A 20457-nucleotide genomic window follows, 5' to 3' on the forward strand; every position below is an offset into this window, starting at 1 on the left:
CCATCCGAGATCACCTCATACTAAGCACAAAGACAAATCTGTCAGAACGTACCCTGACATTCCAGACAATATCTGCACAGACAAAGAGAATGTAATCAGACCTGGCGGCCCAGACAAAGAGAAACAAAGACATAGTATAAAAGGTTAAGAAAAAGTAGGTAAAAAGGTTAATTTTCTTTTTCTCTCAACTCTTAACTCCTTTTCATTTCTTATTCTTTCTCTCACTAAAATATCAACTGACTAGACCGTCGGAGTGGTTTGCCGGAATCCCATTCCGACACCTTTCTAATGGTTATATTGTGCCTTTCAGGTGCAATTGTGAAGTTTCATCGGATCAGAGTGCAGCCTCCGTTTCACAAGTTATCAATTAGAGTAAAAACAATAAAAGTGCTAAAAAGTGAGATTTTTTTTATATTTTTCTTGTTGAGATAAAATTTACTATTATTTTTAAGGCTAAACCCATTTTGAGGTCCCTAAACTATACAATTTTGGTTCATCAGATCCCTCAACTTCTATTTGGCTTCCTCAGGTCTCTAAACTTTCATTTCATGGTTCATCAGATCTCTCAACTTCTATTTGGCTCCTCAGATCCCTAAACTTTTATTTTTTGGTTCATTAGGTCCTTAAAGGGAGATCCATTTAAGGACTTAATGAAATAAAAAAAAAAACAAAAATTTAACAACCTAAGGAACCAAAAAAACAAAAATTTAAGGATCTGAGAAAGCCAAATAAAAGTTGAAGGACCTGATAAACCAAAAAACTAAAAGTTTAAGGACTTGAGGAAGCCAAATAAAAATTGAAGGACCTAATGAACCAATAAGGTATAGTTTAAAGACCTTAAAATAGATTTAGCCGATTTTTAAAAGGGTTTTTTACACAAACAACCAACTTTCTCGAATATTTTACTTTTATACAGGTCTAACTTTTATATCTCTAAAATACGGTACACGGGTGAAATAATATCTTTTATACAGTTCACATATATACCTCTCCTCTCAAACAAACCCTCACAATTACAATTATTTTCTCTCTCCCCATATTTCTCTCTCAGCTCTCTCTCAACTCAAATTTTTACAAAGTTTCTTATTCTTCTCCACAATCATCTTTGTTCATCTTTAATTTAGTAGATCGGCATCTTCAGATCTGTTTTTCGCGCTCCATCTCCGCCGTTACACCTTTACCTCGCCATCGAAGTCATTTTCTCTGCTCGTTTTTACTATCGCCGTTTTTTATTTTGATTTCATCAGATATGAAGTTCATCGTTTCTATTCTTCTTCTTCGTTTCAGATCTGCAATTTTTTTTTCTGTTTACTTTTTTTTATATAATAGTAAGTTTTCATCATTAAACATGTATAAAGATTATCTTTCATGTTATATAAAATGATTTTATGGTTTTATGGAAGAAAAATCTGTTATTTCTGCATTTTTACTGTGTTTGGTTGTATTTCTGCATTTTTTTTAATTCTGCAGTACGATTTTTTGATGATTGTTGATTGATAAATTATTGTAATATTACGGTGTTGTTGATTTTATGTTGATATTGTGTTGATAATCTGTTGATATTTTTTTTGATTTTGACATTAACAAATAAGATAATACTTTTCGTGAAATAAACTAAAAATATAAAAATTAAACTAAGACTGGATAATGATATGTTAGCATTGAGGAATAAGACAAATAATCATGTTGAATTATTGTAATGTTGCAGTGTTGATATTGTGTTGATTTTCGGTTAATATTAAGTTGATTTTAGCGTTGGTGAAAAGCAAATAATAATGTTGAATTATTGTATTGTTACAATGTTGATATTATGTTGATATCGTGTTGATCTTATGTTAATATTTAGTTGATTTTAGCATTAAAAAAAAGACCACATTGTACGTGAAATAAAATAAAAAAATAAAAATTAAATTGAAAAAATGATGAAAAAAATAAAAATAAGTATAAAAAAAATTTAAAAATTTAAAATAGTTAGTTTATTAAATGTTGTTGATATTGTGTTGATATTAAAACTGACGAAAAATATCAACAAAAGTCAAAATTCAAAACAGTCAAAAATAAAAAAAATTAAATTTAAATATGTCATATATATTAAATGCAGGAATATACTGGTGAAAAAATAAATTAAAAATAATAAAAGAAAATGTTGAAAAGTAAAGTTTAATATAGAAAGTAAATTTTTTTAAAAGATAGTATAAAAAAGAAAAAAAGTTGGTATGAAAAGTAAATATTTAGAAAGGGTAGAAAAAAATAAATATTAGAGAAAAAATAATATTTTATATAATAAACCCTTTTAAAGATAGAGTGTTTTCCCTAATTTTCTCCAAAAAGAACCATAATAAATTGATGGGTTGGGTCCATCTATTAGTTTTAGCCCATCTGACGGAGATGGAAAGGGCTAAAATATCAAAACAAAACCCAGGTTCATCAACACCATGGCACACTAGAATCCTCGTCGCTCGTCGCTGGTCAGGTAGCTGCTGCTGATAATCCCTCTGCTATGAGCATCTAATCCATGGCTTCCACTGCTACTCACTCTCTCTACTTCCATCCTAAGGTAAACCTTGTGTACTTCTCCATTTGCTATCTACTCTTCTTAATTCAACTAAATTCACCATCCTTGTTTTTATCTTTATCTTTTCATCTCAAAGGTTTCACTTAGGTCACAATCTGAACCTCGCGGCGGTCTTCTATCCTTCTCAAATGCTGCTTCCACGGCTTCGTTTTCTTCTACTCCTAGTAGAGTAAGAAGAGCAAGCTGTTCCAGGTCTAGGAGGAGTCTTCTTGTGAAGGCTGTCAGCGGCGGCTCTCAGAGGTCGTCCAATGGCCGGAGAGCTTACCGGCAGTCTCAGGGAGACAGTGCGTTTTCTAACGCTCCTGTCCAAGTCCAGCAGATTGCGTCGTCTATTGTGCCTGCCGGCGCGTTTGTTGTGTTTACTTTCGGTATGAAAACGACCTAGATGCTTGCTATTTTGAAGCTTTTTTGATTACAGCGTGATTCGGATTATTGATTTAATTCTGGCACATGATTTGTTTTAGTTAAATTGCTATGGAATTCATTTAATTATTTATGTTTCTCTTCGTCTGTGGATGCACTAATTTATCAATTCAGCTCACAGTTTTGTGGAAATTGGTGGAGAAAATGATGATGCCAAAGCCGAAAAAGCAACCATTGGTGGAAAAGAAGTCTCCCTCTACGGGAATGAATTGGTCTTTTGCTGCCGGAACTAATTTATTTCCTGGTCTCACTGCAAAGGTTGACAGAGAGTCTAAGCAGAAGCTCAATGAATTTGCCAAAGAACTTAGGTCGTTTGGCGCTGTTGACATGTCAGGTATGTCAGACATGTCACTACTTACATGTTGCTTCTACATAGCGGATTCAGATATTTACCGTGTCAATATAAAGTTTGAACAGGACAGAATTTTATTCCATGAATTGATACAGTCATGCACTCCATTATGATGTTTGAATATTGTCATTAGCTAGGGAGTACAATGAAGTTAGTACCATTTTTCATCTCACAAGTTGTAGAGCTTCAAACTGATATCCATTTAACTTTGACTTGTAAGATTAAGGGAACTGCTTAAGAAAATGCTAATTCAATGTCATTGAGGGTCTTAAGGACCTAAATTGATGTAAGAGAAAAATTTCAAGAATACGGTTCTACATTGCTCCGACTTCTCAACTGCCACCTGCTGCTGTGCTCATTGAGTTGTGTGTTTGATTGTTTCTTACTCTTGTCTGCTGAATTTGTGTATGCTCAACTTTTCTAGTTTGTAGCTATGATATAAATTCATGTCCTCCAATATAATTGTGATATTGACCTTTCAAGCATTTGGCAGGGTGTAACTTTGGAGATGAAGGGCTATTTTTTCTTGCTGAGAGCTTAGCATACAATCAGGTTTGAGTTCTTCATTTGTTTTTTTTTCCAGATTTCTCTGTTATTCTCATAATCTAGGTATTTATTCAGTTTTGTAAGTGCAATCTAAATTTAGTTCCTGATTTTAGTACTACATTGAAAAATTGGTCTATTATGAATGAACTGAAATATGTCTTGACCAATTTTCAGACTTTAGTGGAGGTGAGTTTTGCTGCAAATGGAATAACCGCAGAAGGAGTAAAAGCCTTTGATCGAGTTCTTCAATCAAACATTGCATTGAAGACACTTAACTTATCTGGAAACCCTATTGGAGATGAGGGAGCTAAGGTTAGCCCATATCCACTTCGTTGAAGATTTATATATCTTGTATATTGCTGCTAACAACATTGGGTAGAAAGAAGGTTGTATCTCAGTGTAATATGAGTTATTGATAGTCTTTTTTGAGTTTGTTGATCAGTAAAATTATCCATTTTATTAAGTAACATGTCTATGGTGTGTATTTCTTTAATGCTTTCGGTATTATCCTAGAAGTTAGAATGTTGATGCTGTCTTTTCTTAAGCCTATTATTTTAACTCTATTCTGATATATTTAATTAGATATAGAGGGAATGCAGAGGATGTAAGACAGTCATGATTTTCATGGCTCGCCATCAATGTCTACTTACAGTACAGAGGCTGTTGTGCAAAATTCATATCCTGTTTCTTTTTTAAATATTTTTTCCCCACTCGACAGATTTTAAGTTCCTGCCGTGTTTCACTTTAATTACTATCTAGTTTCCCCATAAAACTATTTTCACTGTCGGCATTACTACGGGAACTGTCATATTTGAATTACTAAATATGGAGAATGATGAGCATGACCACAGACTTTATGAATTTTCTGCTTTCATAATGCATTCCTTTTCTCTCCTTTGCTGCAAACAGAGTCTGTGCGTCATATTAGGAGATAATGCCGGTATTGAAAAGCTCCAGCTGAACAGTACTGACTTGGGTGATGAGGTTGGCTTTCTTTTTGCTTCAAATTTGTGCTTGAGAAGTATGAGATCAAGTTTCCAGAATTCGTATATATTGTTAAAGGCATATATGGTAATCATGTTTGTGAACTATGCTCTTACTGTGCAGGGTGCAAAAGCTATTGCAGATTTGTTGAAAATAAATTCAAATATTCGTGTGATCGAACTTAACAACAACATGATCGACTATTCTGTATGTAGATACAATAACATTTTTAAATAGAATAGGCAAAAATGTCAAAAGTTGCGAAGTTGATTTTGTTTATGAATCATTTTTGGAATTGGAAGTAGGGATTTACAAGTCTGGCTGGAGCGTTTTTGGAGAATGCAACTTTACGAAGTATATATCTAAAGTGAGTAGAAGATCCCAGAATTTTGCCTTTCATTTCACTCTCTTGGGCTACAAATTACAATATAGCATATCTAGTGTATCTACAAAAACTCTTTGAATTTTAACAGGCTGAGCTCTTGAACAGCTTTAGATAAATATTACCAGTGGTGCACTTTCTTTATCTTACTTTTGGATATCTTGCTGACATTCTATCACTGTTAAGCGGCAATTATGGTGGTGCTTTGGGGGCTAATGCTTTGGCTAAAGGACTTGAGGGGAACAAATCTTTACGGGTACATACCACATTAATCTTTTCTATCTCTTTTGTTTTTTTTCATCATCTTCAATGAAAGGAAAATTATTTTTGCTAATGCGTGAAGTCGATCAATATTATTAGTTCTTCAATTTTGGTACCTGGGACAAAATTGAAATTGATTTATCAAATTAGGCCAAATTGATAAACCTTTAAAAGCTTCGTCAAAAGTGGGAAATTTTGAGACATGATATTTAATGGATTGTCAAAACTGAGCCAGGAGATTACTTAATCACTCAGGTGTAGGAGAATCCTAAAGAAATTATTTTCAAACCGGAACTTGAGACCTGATAGAATGGCTTCTTATGGACGTGATTACTGATTATACTGTTCCAGAATCATCAGCTATTCAGAATGATTGAAGTTGCCATTATTTTTGTCTCTATACAGATTAGGCATTGACCCTCCTGTATGAAGTGGTTACGGTAGACAGCTGGGTGTAGATAAACTAGGCAGATTTTCTTCCCACCACGACTTACTTTTCTCTATTCTATTTTAGTTTATTTTCATCTTTAATATTTGTGTGAACTTGATAAGTCATGGCCTCGACTGAAACAATGTAAAAGTAACATGATTGGGAATTTTGAAGGTTGATTGTATGAGACATCATTTTTCTTCCTGCCAAATATTGATTTTCTTCAAGGTCTGAATATACTATGCCAAAATGCCAAAATGCCAAAAATACTGCGTAGGTAGTAGGATTCGAATATGCAATCATGATTATTTTCAAATGATAAAGGATTCTTAGGGGAGTCAATTTTGATCAGGAACTTCACTTGCAAGGAAATTCTATTGGTGATGAAGGAGTTCGTGTCTTGATGTCAGGCTTATCTTCAAGTAAAGGTCTGTCTATTGCTTAATTGTCATTTTAGGTTGATTATAGAACAACTATTTTCACTGTTATATATCGACATGCATGATTGTTTTTCAGCTAAACTTACCCATCTAGACATTGGAAACAACTCAATCAGTGCGAAGGGAGCCTTTCATGTTGCTGAATATCTTAAGAGAAGCAAGAGCTTGTTCTGGATGAATATGTACATGAATGACATAGGCGATGAGGTGATGAAATTACTATCTAGTTATTCACTTGGCTACGTTTTTAACCTAATGCTAGAGATGATTCTGCTTTAAGCCTTAATTGTTTTTTTTGTTCTCGTCCTGATTATATATTAGGGTGCAGAAAAAATTGCGGATGCCCTAAAGCAGAACCGGAGTCTGGCAAATATAGACCTAGTGAGTGAAGAGTTCTCCGCTGTATCCTCACTTCTATGTATGCTTTAATCTCTTCCTGAAGAATTGTTGCGAACTATATCTGTCATCTCTATTTTCTACAGGGTGGAAATAACATACATGCCAAGGGTTTCAGTGAAATAGCTAAAGTTTTGAAGGATAACTCTATCATCACAACAGTGAGCTGTTACTCCTGTGTCATGACGCTATCCTTTTCTTTCTCAATGCTAATTTAGATCATGACATGAGGATCTTTTCTCACAGTTGGAAGCTGGTTATAATCCTATTGGACCTGACGGAGCCAAGGATTTATCGGAAGTTCTTAAGTTTAATGGAAATATCAAAGTATTGAAGCTTGGTTGGTGCCAGGTAAATGTAAATATAGATGTGTGCACGTTCACAAATCATTTGCTTGCTTAATTATTCATCTCTCATGTGGAAAATGTCCTGTAGATAGGAGCAAAAGGAGCAGAGAACATCGCAGACACTTTAAAATACAATAACACCATATCCATTCTAGACTTGCGAGGAAATGGACTCAGAGATGAAGTTTGTTTTTGACCATTGAGATACCTTTATGTGGTAGCTTTCCTTAGCAATCACATCTTATATTTCTTTTTTCTAATTTACAGGGTGCAATCTGCCTGGCTCGGAGCTTGAAAGTGGTCAATGAAGTTCTCACTGAACTTGACTTAGGATTCAATGAAATAAGAGTAAATAATCATTTTTAGAATCTTTGTTGACATGTTGAGACTATCCTGCATTTCTTTTCATATTGTTATTCTGTACAGGATGATGGAGCTTTTGCTATTGCTCAAGCACTCAAGGCTAACGAAGATGTTAAGATTACCTCTTTAAATCTTGCAAATAACTTCCTTACAAAATTTGGACAGGTAAGTGCATTCCCTCCCTATTTCTCAGCACCTGGAAAGTTCATTTTGTTTTGTTCTTCTTTGGTTCGCTTGCATAAGTAGAGTCATTCTGTGCAGAGTGCTCTATCTGATGCAAGAGACCACGTATACGAGATGAATGAGAAGGAAGTGAACATTGTTTTCTAGAAGTGAAGAGCTGAATTAGGGATACAGGAAAATAGCGTCTCAAATGTTAATGACAGGAGTAGCTAGTTCTTCTCCCTCCCCCCTACCCACACACGGCAAGTATAGGTAAGAACTCAAACAGCAAATTGTTTTTGAGCCATAGCCATTAAATTAAGTTGAGCACTTGAGAATTTTGAGAGATCATATAGTTAGCTTCACCACTTTACAGTTTTAAGTCCTTGGAAGCATTTTCCTGAAATTTTTGTCTGAATTTAGATACAAGCTTTCTTGTTTTTGATCAGTCTATTGATAGTAATTGGTTGGCAAAAGTTTGTTATGATTTAGTTCAATCTGCAGATTTCAAAACTGACTGTCTATCTTAGTCTTGTATTGTGCATGGTTCTTAAGTGATTTAATCTTATATTCGTATTTGCTCCTTTTGAAGTATGATAAATATTTTTATTTAAATGTTGACTACCCAGACATGTCCTCGATTGATTAATTATTATCACTACAAGAGGGGATCAAGACCAATAAAGACAGATTTTTGTTTGATCTAACTACAGAAAATTTAATAATTAATCAAGTTAAGAAATATAACTGAGCATAGCTTTTAGAGAGCTCAATCTCACATGAGCAATAGCTCCTTGAGTGGTTTTGAAAAGGTTTATTTTGTTGATGATCAAAAGAGTGGATCTTATGTATATTTCGACTCCGCAGTCAACTGTTGGAAAGTTGGAGCTCATAGGATCTTGAGCGTTTTCTAGCCTTTTCTTCATGATACTGAAACTATATATATGCAGATGAATTAACGATGTTTTAGAACCATAATATATATATATTTCAGATTAGATAGGTCTTGTGGTATGTAGGCCAGTCATTGACTCATTGTAAATTCATATCTAATATTTGTGATTTGGGGTGTGCATTGAGTTAAAACTGAGCCTAATCAAATCAAAATTTTGATTTTTTTAATTGAACCGGTTTTATCAGGATTTTAAATGTTTCAAACTGAAGGTTTATGTTTTTAATTCGGTTTGGTTTGCACCAAATTAAACTGAATTTTTTTCACTATCAAAATCAAACCAAACTAAATTTTTCTGTTTGGTTTGGTTCTGTTTTTGTACACCCCTTGACCTCTTTTTTTGCCATTGGTTTTATATGATGTTATGCTGGTTCCATTTTTCTTATCTTTTCGTTTTTGCATTTATTCTTTTGTTATAGTGCTTGCACAGGTTAACACCAGGGATTATGTGTCAAGTTAACTGATTAGTCAAAAGTTAGATTATAAGCTGTACAAGTACAGTTGCTTATCGACGAGCTGCACTATGTTTTATTTTTGTGCTAGAGGATGGAGTAAATGATTTATTTAGGCTATCATTCTCACCAATGATGAGAATTGTTTACATTGAATATAGGCTAGAGTAGTCCATTGTTTGTATGAAGTACAAAGGCGGTCAGGTATACAACGAATGCTTGGTGAAATCATTTTATGGCAAAATATTACTCGTTTTATGGCCGTCTCATTGTCTCATGGCTGTCTTGTCCGCAAATTCTGTAGTAGTAGACGAACCATGTTCATGTAGTTACCTGTAAGCTTGGCCTAGGATTGGTTGCAGATCCTTGGAACCAGAACTTGAGTTGGTATTTTATATGATTACTTGCACCACATTAGATAATTGAGCCTTCGTGGATCGTGATTTAAAGGTTGCTCTTATATTATACTATTGTCATGCGGATGTGTATACACTGAATTCGTTGTTTTGTAATCATGCTGAGCCAAGAAGCACTTTGCACTTGATCAGTACCAATTACTATGTGATTCTACGCTGTAAATCGGTCGATATTCGTGCTGCAAAGATAGAAAAATGAACACAAATCGAGTGGTTAACTATAACGATGTTATTTTAGGTTTCTATCAGTCTTTTTAAAATATTCTATCATTTTAACCTCATATTTTAAGATAGTAAAATTATTTTGGGAGATGGAATGATAAAAATTAGTAGTAGAGTATATAAAAAGGAAGAGTATGTGGTCCGTCCTTGAGATAAATTAATTCCGAAAGGGATACAGCTCAACATTGCTTGGGTGATGCATGGTATTTGAGAGAAACTATGTAGTGAATGCATCCCCAAATCTGTATTTTATGACAACCACGTCCCTCCAAAATATGCATGATTTTAGCCAACCATGCTTTAGCTGTCATTCACTGCTGTAGCTCAAACCATTTTTTTTTCTTATCAAATAGTGAGTTCATTTGTTCTCTTTTCTTCTTCTGCTTTCTGCATCACTAAAACGCCGTCGTTTAGCATACATATGTGTGTGTTTGTTTGCCATTTGTTGAATGAACTTCTGTATGAAATCTGATTGATCTTTACTTATTCAAAAATGTCTAACCAGGGATGGATGGTACCTTTTTGGCTGTACTCAATTTCTCCATAACGCTGCCCATTTCATTATTATGATTTTTGTTTTAATCTCTCATATATTAGCAATAGTAATTAATATATATGGTCCCTTCCAGACTGTATTACCCATACAAATATATTTGGAACCTTTCAGCCTATGTTTGATTAAGGAAATTTAACAATCAATGAAATACATTGGGATTCCCACCCTTTTGTTTAATAGATTAAGGATATAGTAAGTGAGATGAAAAATTAAGTGCAATTTTCCATTATGTCCCACAAAAAATTTATGTTTCTTGTATATAGAAGAAAAATAAGTGAGAAAATAATTTATTTTTTTTATCAAGATTTGTTTTTACTATTTCTCGTTAACTGGCATAAAGAATTTTAGAAGAAAATTCATTTTGGTGAAACGTGCATTCGTATCATACAAATTCAGTTGTTGCCGAGTTCCTAACTTTATTGTAAGCTACTAAGCGGATAATCGTAGTTAAGTTGTTAACATGCGTACATTTCGCTAAATTGCTTAATGGATCATGCACAATAGTGTTGGAATACTTAATTTTTTTGTATTTTTTGGTACAGTTTCTTCTCCGTTTAACTAACACTCGAGCAAAAATTTTATTAAGCTGTTATTATGTAAGGTATAAATATATCGAGAAAGACTCGAGCATGAACCAACTCTAGACAAGGTAAAACCAAGAACTGAATAAGTCTCAGTTTCAAACATGAATCTTATACTCGAATCAAGATTAAGACCATAAGGATCTTTGAAAAGAATTAGTGTTTCTGCATTACAGGTATACTAACATATTCTTTTAGGTATATAAAAAAAGTATAATTCAACATGTACATGGATTGATTGATTGATAAAAGAAATTATACTTCTTTATGGGTAAATCTCATGTACAATTTTTTCATTTTCATCCAATTCTTCTATTCTTTTGTTTTTCATCACTTTACTTTAGTATTGGAGTGAACGCTTAAAATCTCTTTTTAATCATATTTGATGTTTATTTTTTTATAGAATTCAATTTTAGAAATTCATCCGGACACTTTCGACCCGTAAAATTAATGAATTTTAAATTGATTGAAAAAAATGGATAACCAACGGATAGATAAGCTCGATAATAAAAAGTAGCCCATGGGTAAAATGGTAATAGAGATACCAAAAAAGTCCCCTATAAAGTGCCATACAACACTGCCTGCTTCTCACTACACTTGTACTATCAAAACACAAGCATCATTTTCAGAGTTAAGATTGCTTTTGTTTCAAATGGCATTACGCTCCCTTCTTTTTCTCTCATTTTTTCTCTTCTTCGTCATCCTCCAGGTATACACTTCATCTTTACGTTAACCAAATTTCCTATTTAGAATCAAAATTTGATCCTGATCATGAGCCATGACTCTGGCTTGTATGCTTAATTTGCAGGTTTCATCCGACTCGGAGACCCAAGGCCAAAGCACTAATCAGCTGGTGAAAGGAACCAATAGAAGGCTCTTGCCATTCATGGGTAAGATTCTCATGTTAATCGAAAATGTCGTTTAAATTTAGTTTGAGCTTCCAGATTTAGGCATTCACGGGTCATCTCCAAATGAGTTCTCTCATTAGATGAACTATTTTCTCCTTTACCATTACACTTTTTGAATATAATAATAAAAGAGTAAATTATTTAAAGGCTCCTTAAGTATACCATAATATACAGTTTGGTACCCCTTATTTCAAAAGTTTACTTAATGATCCCTCAGTTTTAATTCCGTTAACTGAGAGATCATTCTGTTAATTTGAGGGACTAAATCGTTTAACGGAATAAAACTCGGGTACTAAATCGTTTAAAAGTGAGGGACCAAATCGTTTAATAAAATTAAAAGTGAGTGACCAAATCGTTCACAAAACTAAAGGTGGGGTACCAAATCGTTTGAAAATAAGTGTCAAATTAACGGAGGGACCTAATAGTTAATAGAATTAAAATTGAAGGACCATTAAATAGACTTTTAAAAAAAGGGGTATCAAACTGTTAATTATGGCATACCTCAGGGATTTTAGCGTAATTTGCTCATTATAAAATTAATTTATAATTTGATACTTATAGTTTATGATAGTATTTAATTAACTTAATTATTAAATAAGTATAGACAAGTTTTACACGTAATAATATTAAAATTATTATTTAATTATTTTTTATAATAAAAATATTAAATTTAATATAAAAATAATATGTAGATAAATTTAAACAGAGAAAATAATATAAAAATATTATATGAATTTTTTACGAAACAACACCATAAAAGCCTAATATAAGTAATTTTACGAGATAATTAAATAAAAATATCATACAATTATCTTTTAAATGATATAAGATTTTATAATTGAAAAAATTAATAGTGTTTTATTTTTTAAAATATAAAAAATACTATTTGTAGAATTCGGGCGAATATGGATATAAATAATTTTGTGGGTGTAATTGGTAAAAAGTGTATAAAATATTAAAACTTGAAAATGATCAAAATATTTAAAAAATAAAAAAAAAAATATTTTTTATGAAAAAATTGATAATTCTTATTAGAGTGAATTTGGTGAAAATTCATCAAATTAAGTGACTCCCCTTAAGATGCTTTAAACTTGATGTCTGTTTTAGTCTTAATTCATCACAAATGCATTTTTTTTTAAGAAAAAAGTTCCAATTCCGAGCTCTGTTTATTTTCTGGCTACGCTACTGGTCGTATAAGATTAAAACAGTGCTAAAATATATAAAGAAGTAGCTGCAATTATAATCCAGATTGTGGAGGGTTGTGCAATGAGAGGTGCAGTTTACACTCGAGGCCAAATGTGTGCAAGAGGGCATGCCGGACTTGCTGCTACAGATGCCAGTGTGTTCCTCCGGGCACCGCCGGAAAGAGAGAACTGTGCGGGAAGTGCTATACGGACATGAAAACTCACGGCAACAAAACCAAGTGCCCTTAGTTTTATTAAACAACCTCTGTGTTTTGTTAAAATTAAATAATCTCCGCTTGCCTTGGCTGGCTTACATATGCATGTATGCATCTCAATGTTTGTAATGAAGTTTCTGTGCAAAAATCTCACTTTTTCTGCCACCGTGCATTTTAGATAAATAATGTAATAAAATCTGTTTATAACAAAGTTATTTTTTTTAGTAAGATGAACAAATTATTACGAGAAAATTACACCAAATCACCCAAAAACTCAAAAGTTTGTATAAATCACCCAATTTTTTATTATTTTTTTTGTAAAAATCTCTCAATTTTAAAATATGCTTTTTATCTCTACCTTTTAATAGTTGTGATTACTATTTTATCCTTATGGTGTATTTTACCTATTGTGTTTCCATTACACCTAATAATTTCTCCTCATTTTACATAAATCGGGCCACTTATAACCGAACCACCACCGGTCGGACTATTATTGGCCGGTCAACGGCCGGACCTCCGCAGTCAACGGCCGGACCACCGCGGTCAATGCCGGTCATCGGCCGGACCACCGCGGTCTACGGCAGTTGGACAATTACTGGTTTGTGGTCTAACATTTTTAATGGTTGGACCAATTTTAGTTAGATAATTAAAAATTAAATAAAACACATTATGTGGTTGAGGCGATTTGAACCCTTAACCTCTTATAAGAGAGTGTGCTTTGCCATTAAGACAAAGGCTGATTCTTGTCAACATTTACTCTATAATATATATATATATATATATATAACTGATTATAAATTAAGATTAATTTATTAGAATGAAATTAATTTATAATGCAAATTAAATATCAACTAAATATCAACTTAAATTAAATTTATTATAAGTTTAAAATTAAATTAGTCTAATTAAATTTATTTATTTATTAAATATTTATACAATAAAAAATAAAATATACATATATTTATATTTTATATAATTTATTAATACATAAGCAAAACTAGTAAAAATATTTCACTTTTTAAAATTGAAAAATATAATGGTTTAATGGTCGTGGTCGGATATATGGTAGTGGGACCCCCGTAGTGTGCGAAAACTCAATATAAAATCAATGACGACTTAATGTCAATTCAATGATAACTTAATGTCAACTTCATTATGTATACTATTAAAAGTAATTTATAATATTACAAATAAACTAATAGTAATTTGAAAGTAAATTATTTAAAGTTTTATTAAAATAAAATAAACCGAAAGTAATTTTAATATATAAGTGAACTGAATATAAACTTAATATTAACTCAATGTCAACTCAATATAAACTCAAAGTAAACTTAATGTGAACTCAATATAAATTCAATATCAATTTAATGTTCACTGAATGTTAACTCAAAGTAAATGTTTTGATAAATAATTATAAATTTAAAATGAAATTATTTTTTATTATTATATAAAATTATTTTTCTATAATTTATACTTTCAAAAATAAACTATAGTAGATTGAAAGTAAATTATTTAAGTTTTTATTACAGTAATTTGTGTAAATTTAATGTCAACTCAATATCGACTCAATGTCAACTCAATGACGACCAAATATCAACTCAATGTAAACCTAATGTCAACTCAATGTAACCTAATGTCAACTCAATGTAAACTTAATCTATTTTAGTAAGTATAATTTTAAAAATTAACTTAATATCATTTCAATGTAAATTTAATATCAACTCAACTTCAACTCAATGTCAACTCAATATAATCCTAATATCAACTCAATGTAAACCTAATATAAATCCGAAGTACTTTTTTAGTAAATTATTTTAATTTTAAAATGTAAATTAATATCAATTCAATGTAAACTTAATAACTTAACGTCGACTCAATGTCAACTCAATGTAAACCTAATATCGACTCAATGTCAACTCAATATCAACTCAATGTAAACCTAATGTCAATCCGAAGTAATGTTTTAGTAAATTATTTTAATTTTCAAATATAACTTAATATCAACTCAATATAAACTTAATAACTCAACGTCAACTCAATGTAAACCTAATGGCGACTCTATGTCAACTCAATGTAAGCCTAATGCCGACTCAATGTCAACCTAATATCAATCCAAAGTAATGTTTTAGTAAATTCTTGTAATTTTGAAATGTTAATTAATATCAACTCAATGCAATCTTAATAACTGAACGTCGACTCAATGTCAAACTAATGTCGACTCAATGTCGACTCAATGTCAACTTAATGTAAACCTAATGTCGACTCAATGTAAATTACATGTCAATTCAAAGTAAATTTTTTAGTAAATTATTATAATTTTAAAAATTGACTTAATATCAACTCAATTAACACATATAATCTGTTTTGAGTTTATGTCGAGTTGATATTAAGTTGATTGTGTTTTTAATACATTAATTTATAAAATCTATTTTAACTTAGTTTACTTTAAGTTAATATTTAATTATAATAAATTATTTCAAATTTTGACAAGCGTAATATCTTATTGGTGTTTTATAATAATGTATTATTTATAATCAACCATTTTAATAGGTTGATATTTAGTTTATATGTTTTTTTTATATATTATTAAAGAGAACAAATATATATATTAAAGAGTAAATAAAAACACAACAAGCATGTCTTGCGTTGGTGGTTAGGCACATAGACAAAGAGTGAGCGGTCATGTGTTCAAACCCTACCAAGAGTAAATTTGTGTTTTATTAATTATTTTAAAATCTCACCACTATAGTTGACCGCCGTTGACCGCTGTTGACATCCGTTGACCCCTGTTAACCCCCGTTGACCGCCGCCGTTGACCTCTGTTGACCGCCGCCGTTGACCTCCGTTGATCGGGTGGTCGGACCGGAATCGGCCGGTGGTCGGTTGTGGTCGGTTGGTTAGTCTAACCAAACTCATATTTGCCACATGTCAACATTTTATTGACTCACATATAGACTAATAAGATATTGACAAATAGTAAGAACAATATTGTTTCATTTTCTTTTATTTTGGGTTATGGGAGATTTTTTGAAAACTTTTCTTTTTTTTTGAGTGATTTTTGCCAAAATTAAAATGTTGAGAGAAAAATGCAATACTATAGCACTTTTGACGGATTTATGTAAAAAATCCAATTATTACTCCCCCCACCCCACCTGAGTTGTGCTCACTTTTTATTATTAAATAATTTTAAAAAATACGGTTAATGTGATGACTTTTTATAATAATATTTTTTTACTTTTCTTGTTATACTCTTGTTTAATATAGTCACTAATTTTTATTTACTGATATATTTCAAGAAATAACAATGAATATTAGTTTATTAGTGAATTTAAATAATAATAATATAAATAAATTGATTTTAAAGATGTTTTTTATTAGGAATGTGCAAAAAAATTTGAAATAAAAAAATAAAAATAATTGACATTTCTATTGAAACATATGGAATAATATTTGCAATTTTTTAGAAAATCTATCATTCTTTATCTTTAAGATTTTTAAATTTCAATAAAGAATGTTACTTGGCCGGGAAAATCTACTTCATTTTTTCATGTTTAAGAAATTGTTATTATATTTTATTATTTCAATTTTTTTATAAATATTTTACATTTTATGTTCAATCTGAAGTACATAAACTTTAAATTTAGGGTTAATTCCATTAAAAATCACGATCTTTACACGAAATTTCATTTTAATCAAATTTTTTAAAAGTTGACATATAAAACCATGATTTTCTTTTCAAATCTATCATTTTAGTTTATTTTTATTGACTAAATTTTTCAATAAACCATTAACAAATTACCTAATTATAAATTGATATCAAATATTATTATTTTTCAGTTAGAGTATGTAGGATTACTAATTTTTAGTCAGAAAAATACACCGATTTTTACTTTGGTGATAGATTTGAAACAAAATGAAAGATCGTGTCTTTAAATGCTAACTTTTTAAAGATCGTGATTAAAATAAAATTTCATGTAAAATTGTGATTTTTTATAAAATTTTTACACTCGGTGGATTTGAAATCCATAAAGTTTAACAAAATTTATAGATTTTTAAACCTTTCAATCCATAATATAGTTCTTTTTGACTTTCTTAGTTGTATTTCTATGGTATGAAAGGTTCAGTTCAGCCACCTTAATGATGCAATGAAAGCCATCTTAAGTTTTGTTGTTTGCTAGCAGTCTCAACATTTATTGTAAAACAAAGTACTGATGTCAATGACAAACCTGTGCAACAGGACTTCATTAATTGCAACCAGTGGTCGCTATCTACAATACAATTCTATTTACTAGTAATATTTATGCAACGGATTTGGTATGTGTGGATTATTAACTGATTATGATTTATTTCGAAAAATCAAAAGGACAATTTAAAAAAAAAAATTATAGATTATTTATAATTAACCAATTTTTTTTGGTGACGAGTACTTACTCTACTGAGCCAAAACTCAATATCATTGTCAATCCCGGAATGTGGACCGCCCGCAAACCCACATACTTGGTAATTCCGGGCTATAATGGCCAGCAATCCAACCTCAACCACTTTATATTAAGAAAGGGCGTAGCCGGAGTTTGAACCCGCGACCTTTGGCGCGCAGATGGCTGATACTTAGACCACTAGACCAAACCCGTGCGTGCATTAACCAATTTTTTAATTTGTGAAAAAAATCTATTTTTTCTATTTTTATGTGATGAAGGGAGTATTTATATTTTTATTAAATCATTAAATAATTTAATTTTAATTTAAAAATAAAAATGAGATTCAATTAAATTCGTTAAACTTGTGAGTTTTGGAGGGATCGAGAAATGCTAGATAATATAATTTGAAATTCGGTTCAAAACTAAATAAGTTAATTTCAATTTTTTCAATGTTCAACTTAACTCGGTTCATTCGTAGAAAATGCTATAACACTCATCTTTTTAACCTACCTTTTATAACTCTTCTTATGTAAATATTTTATATGTTCAATTTTAGAAGTGTATATCTAAAAAATAAAATTTAATTTATCTACTATTTAATTATAAAAGTGAATTAAATAACATTACTCTTCATTTATACCTCTTAATGCAACCTTCACTGAAACCTCATGTGTATGATTTTCTACTTATGTTTAATCAGTTCCGTAGAAAGCGCTAGTGTAGATCTATTTTGGTAGGCCAAAACATCTTTAAGTGCATTGAATGATTGTAGATTTAAATTTTTTTTCCGTAACTAACAATTAACAATTGAAATTGAAAGAGTTAATTATCATTTTTAATCCGATAAAAAAAAATTACCATCTTTAACAAAATAAAAAAACACAGTTTTGTAGAAAGTTCAAAATAAGATGACTCAAAATAAAAAGCCCACCCAAGTAAATTTGATTAGTGTGCCGGATGAGGCTTCAACTCTCATATGCCATTCATTGCATTTTCTAAAGAAAAATGAGGAAATTTCAGGTGGTAATATTTACAAGAGGTATTGGGAAAATAAATTTTAATGTTTCATTTTTTAGTGATTTGAGTCTAACGTTTAAAATTTTACGAAATAAATTCCAACATTTTCAATTTTTATAAATTATAGTTTAAATTCTAATTTCAGCCATTTTGTCATCTTTTTTAGGCTGCAAATTGTAAAAATGCGAAACGTTGGAATTTTATTTGACAAAATGCGAAATGTTGGGATTTTATTTGCAAAATTTTAAAACATTGGAATTTAATATAGTAATATGACTGCCACATAACCAAATAATAACCGGCAAACGGCTTAGGCAACAATTTACAAAAATTGAAAAGGTTAGAATTTGTTTCGTAAAGTTTTAAACGTTAGGCTTAAATTGCAAAAAAAGTGAACGGTAGAATTTGTTTTTCCAGTAACACATTTTACAAATATAGATGTACTATTTTGTATTTACAAGACTACTTTTTCTATTGAAAAATGTATTGTTATTTGTTTTAAATACTGTTAAAGTTGTATTTCAATATCTCACATAACCAATATTGGATGACCGCCAAATTTTGAATGGAGGTGTCTCACCATACTGAACATTTTGGTACCTGTCATTCACTTGAAAACTCACCGAAAATTTTAAAAACCGTTGTTACTCCTCAATTCCGACTATCACTTTCTAACAACTTTTAATGGCGAATTATGATTGTTGTAACGGTTTTCGAGTTTGCTGGTTTTGTTTCCAGAGTTATTTTGGTAAAAACATATACGAAAATGGCCAAATCTTGTTGTCATTTTTGATATGAATTTCATTTTTAATCCACCAATTTTCAGTAATAATATATAAAACTAAATTTTAAAAATATATTTACGAGGTAGAGAGGAAGGATTCTGGAAATTTTGGTTGCCAATGGAGGATATTTGGTTAAATTTTAACGGCGAGATATTTTGTTACTTTTGACGGTTTTGATGATTAAAAGAAAAGAGATGATAGAATATAGATATAAGCAATGACATTTTTTCATTTTGATGCCGACTTTGACGGCGGTAATTATTGTATAAAAGTTCAAATTGATCATCAAACTATTATATATGTTTATTTATTTAGTGTATTATACATTTAATCATATAAGCTAAAACTAATAATATTATGCTAACAATATACCAAAATATAATAGAATTATGTAAACTGTATATCAAAATATAAATAAAATTATAATTAAATATACATACAATATATTTATTTGTAGTAAATTATATAACTAAAAGTATACCAATAATATATTGATAGTTTATAAAATATACTAGAATTGAATTTACATTATTCTAATGTTATATATATATTAAAAATATATTCATACTAATATCACATCAATAGTTTATTAACAATATGCTAAACTAAACAAATAGTATACTAACAATATAAATTTCAAAATATATTAATTTATTAACAGTATTATTAAAATAACTGAAATTATAATAACAGTAAATTCATAATGAATTTTTGTATTTTTTTCGGTGTAATGTCATAAAAATTCACCAATTTTACACATTTTTTCAATTTAATCACGTTCTTTAAAATTTGTCATAAAAATACACCAGCTTTTATTTTCTCCCAAATTCATACACGGTGCTGACGTGGCACTCATTCATTGGTGCAATTTGTTGAGGTGCAAGTCATTATTAACCAATGAATGAGTGATACTTAAGTACCGTGTATGAATTTGGAAAAAAATGAAAGTTGGTGTATTTTTATGAGAAGTTTTAAAGAACTTCATTAAATTGAGAAAACGTGTAAAGTTGGTGAATTTTTATATCATTAACCCTTCGTTTTTATATTTTTAGTATTTTTTATAAATTTTAAACCAGCTCGGTACTTTTTA

At 30.6% G+C, this 20457-nt stretch overlaps 2 protein-coding genes across 3 annotated transcripts; both read left to right on the forward strand.

Moving 5' to 3' along the window:
* Positions 1-2415: 2415 nt before the first annotated feature.
* Positions 2416-8137, forward strand: LOC126687094 (uncharacterized). 2 transcript variants are annotated; one of them, XM_050381467.2, is made up of 18 exons: positions 2416-2557; positions 2652-2943; positions 3120-3332; positions 3844-3902; positions 4071-4208; positions 4806-4880; positions 5004-5087; positions 5186-5247; positions 5449-5518; positions 6306-6381; positions 6470-6600; positions 6715-6774; positions 6876-6950; positions 7036-7140; positions 7225-7320; positions 7404-7484; positions 7563-7664; positions 7761-8137. In XM_050381467.2, exons 1-18 carry the CDS (start codon positions 2516-2518, stop codon positions 7827-7829), a joined length of 1830 nt encoding a protein of 609 aa, XP_050237424.1. In that variant the 5' UTR covers positions 2416-2515; the 3' UTR covers positions 7830-8137. The 2 variants fall into 2 exon arrangements, with proteins under 2 accessions (XP_050237424.1, XP_050237425.1); XM_050381468.2 differs by lacking the exon at positions 2416-2557 and having other exon boundaries at positions 2675-2943; positions 3113-3332.
* Positions 8138-11276: 3139 nt separating this feature from the next.
* On the forward strand, positions 11277-13371 carry LOC126687095 (snakin-2-like). The gene is made up of 3 exons (XM_050381469.2): positions 11277-11549; positions 11649-11730; positions 12997-13371. The coding sequence occupies exons 1-3, from the start codon at positions 11361-11363 to the stop codon at positions 13179-13181; spliced, it is 456 nt and encodes a 151-aa protein (XP_050237426.1). The 5' UTR covers positions 11277-11360; the 3' UTR covers positions 13182-13371.
* The last annotated feature ends 7086 nt before the right edge of the window (positions 13372-20457 follow it).

Source organism: Mercurialis annua, linkage group LG6 (assembly GCF_937616625.2).
Source record: "Mercurialis annua linkage group LG6, ddMerAnnu1.2, whole genome shotgun sequence".
In the NCBI taxonomy this organism is placed as follows: Eukaryota; Viridiplantae; Streptophyta; class Magnoliopsida; order Malpighiales; family Euphorbiaceae; genus Mercurialis; species Mercurialis annua.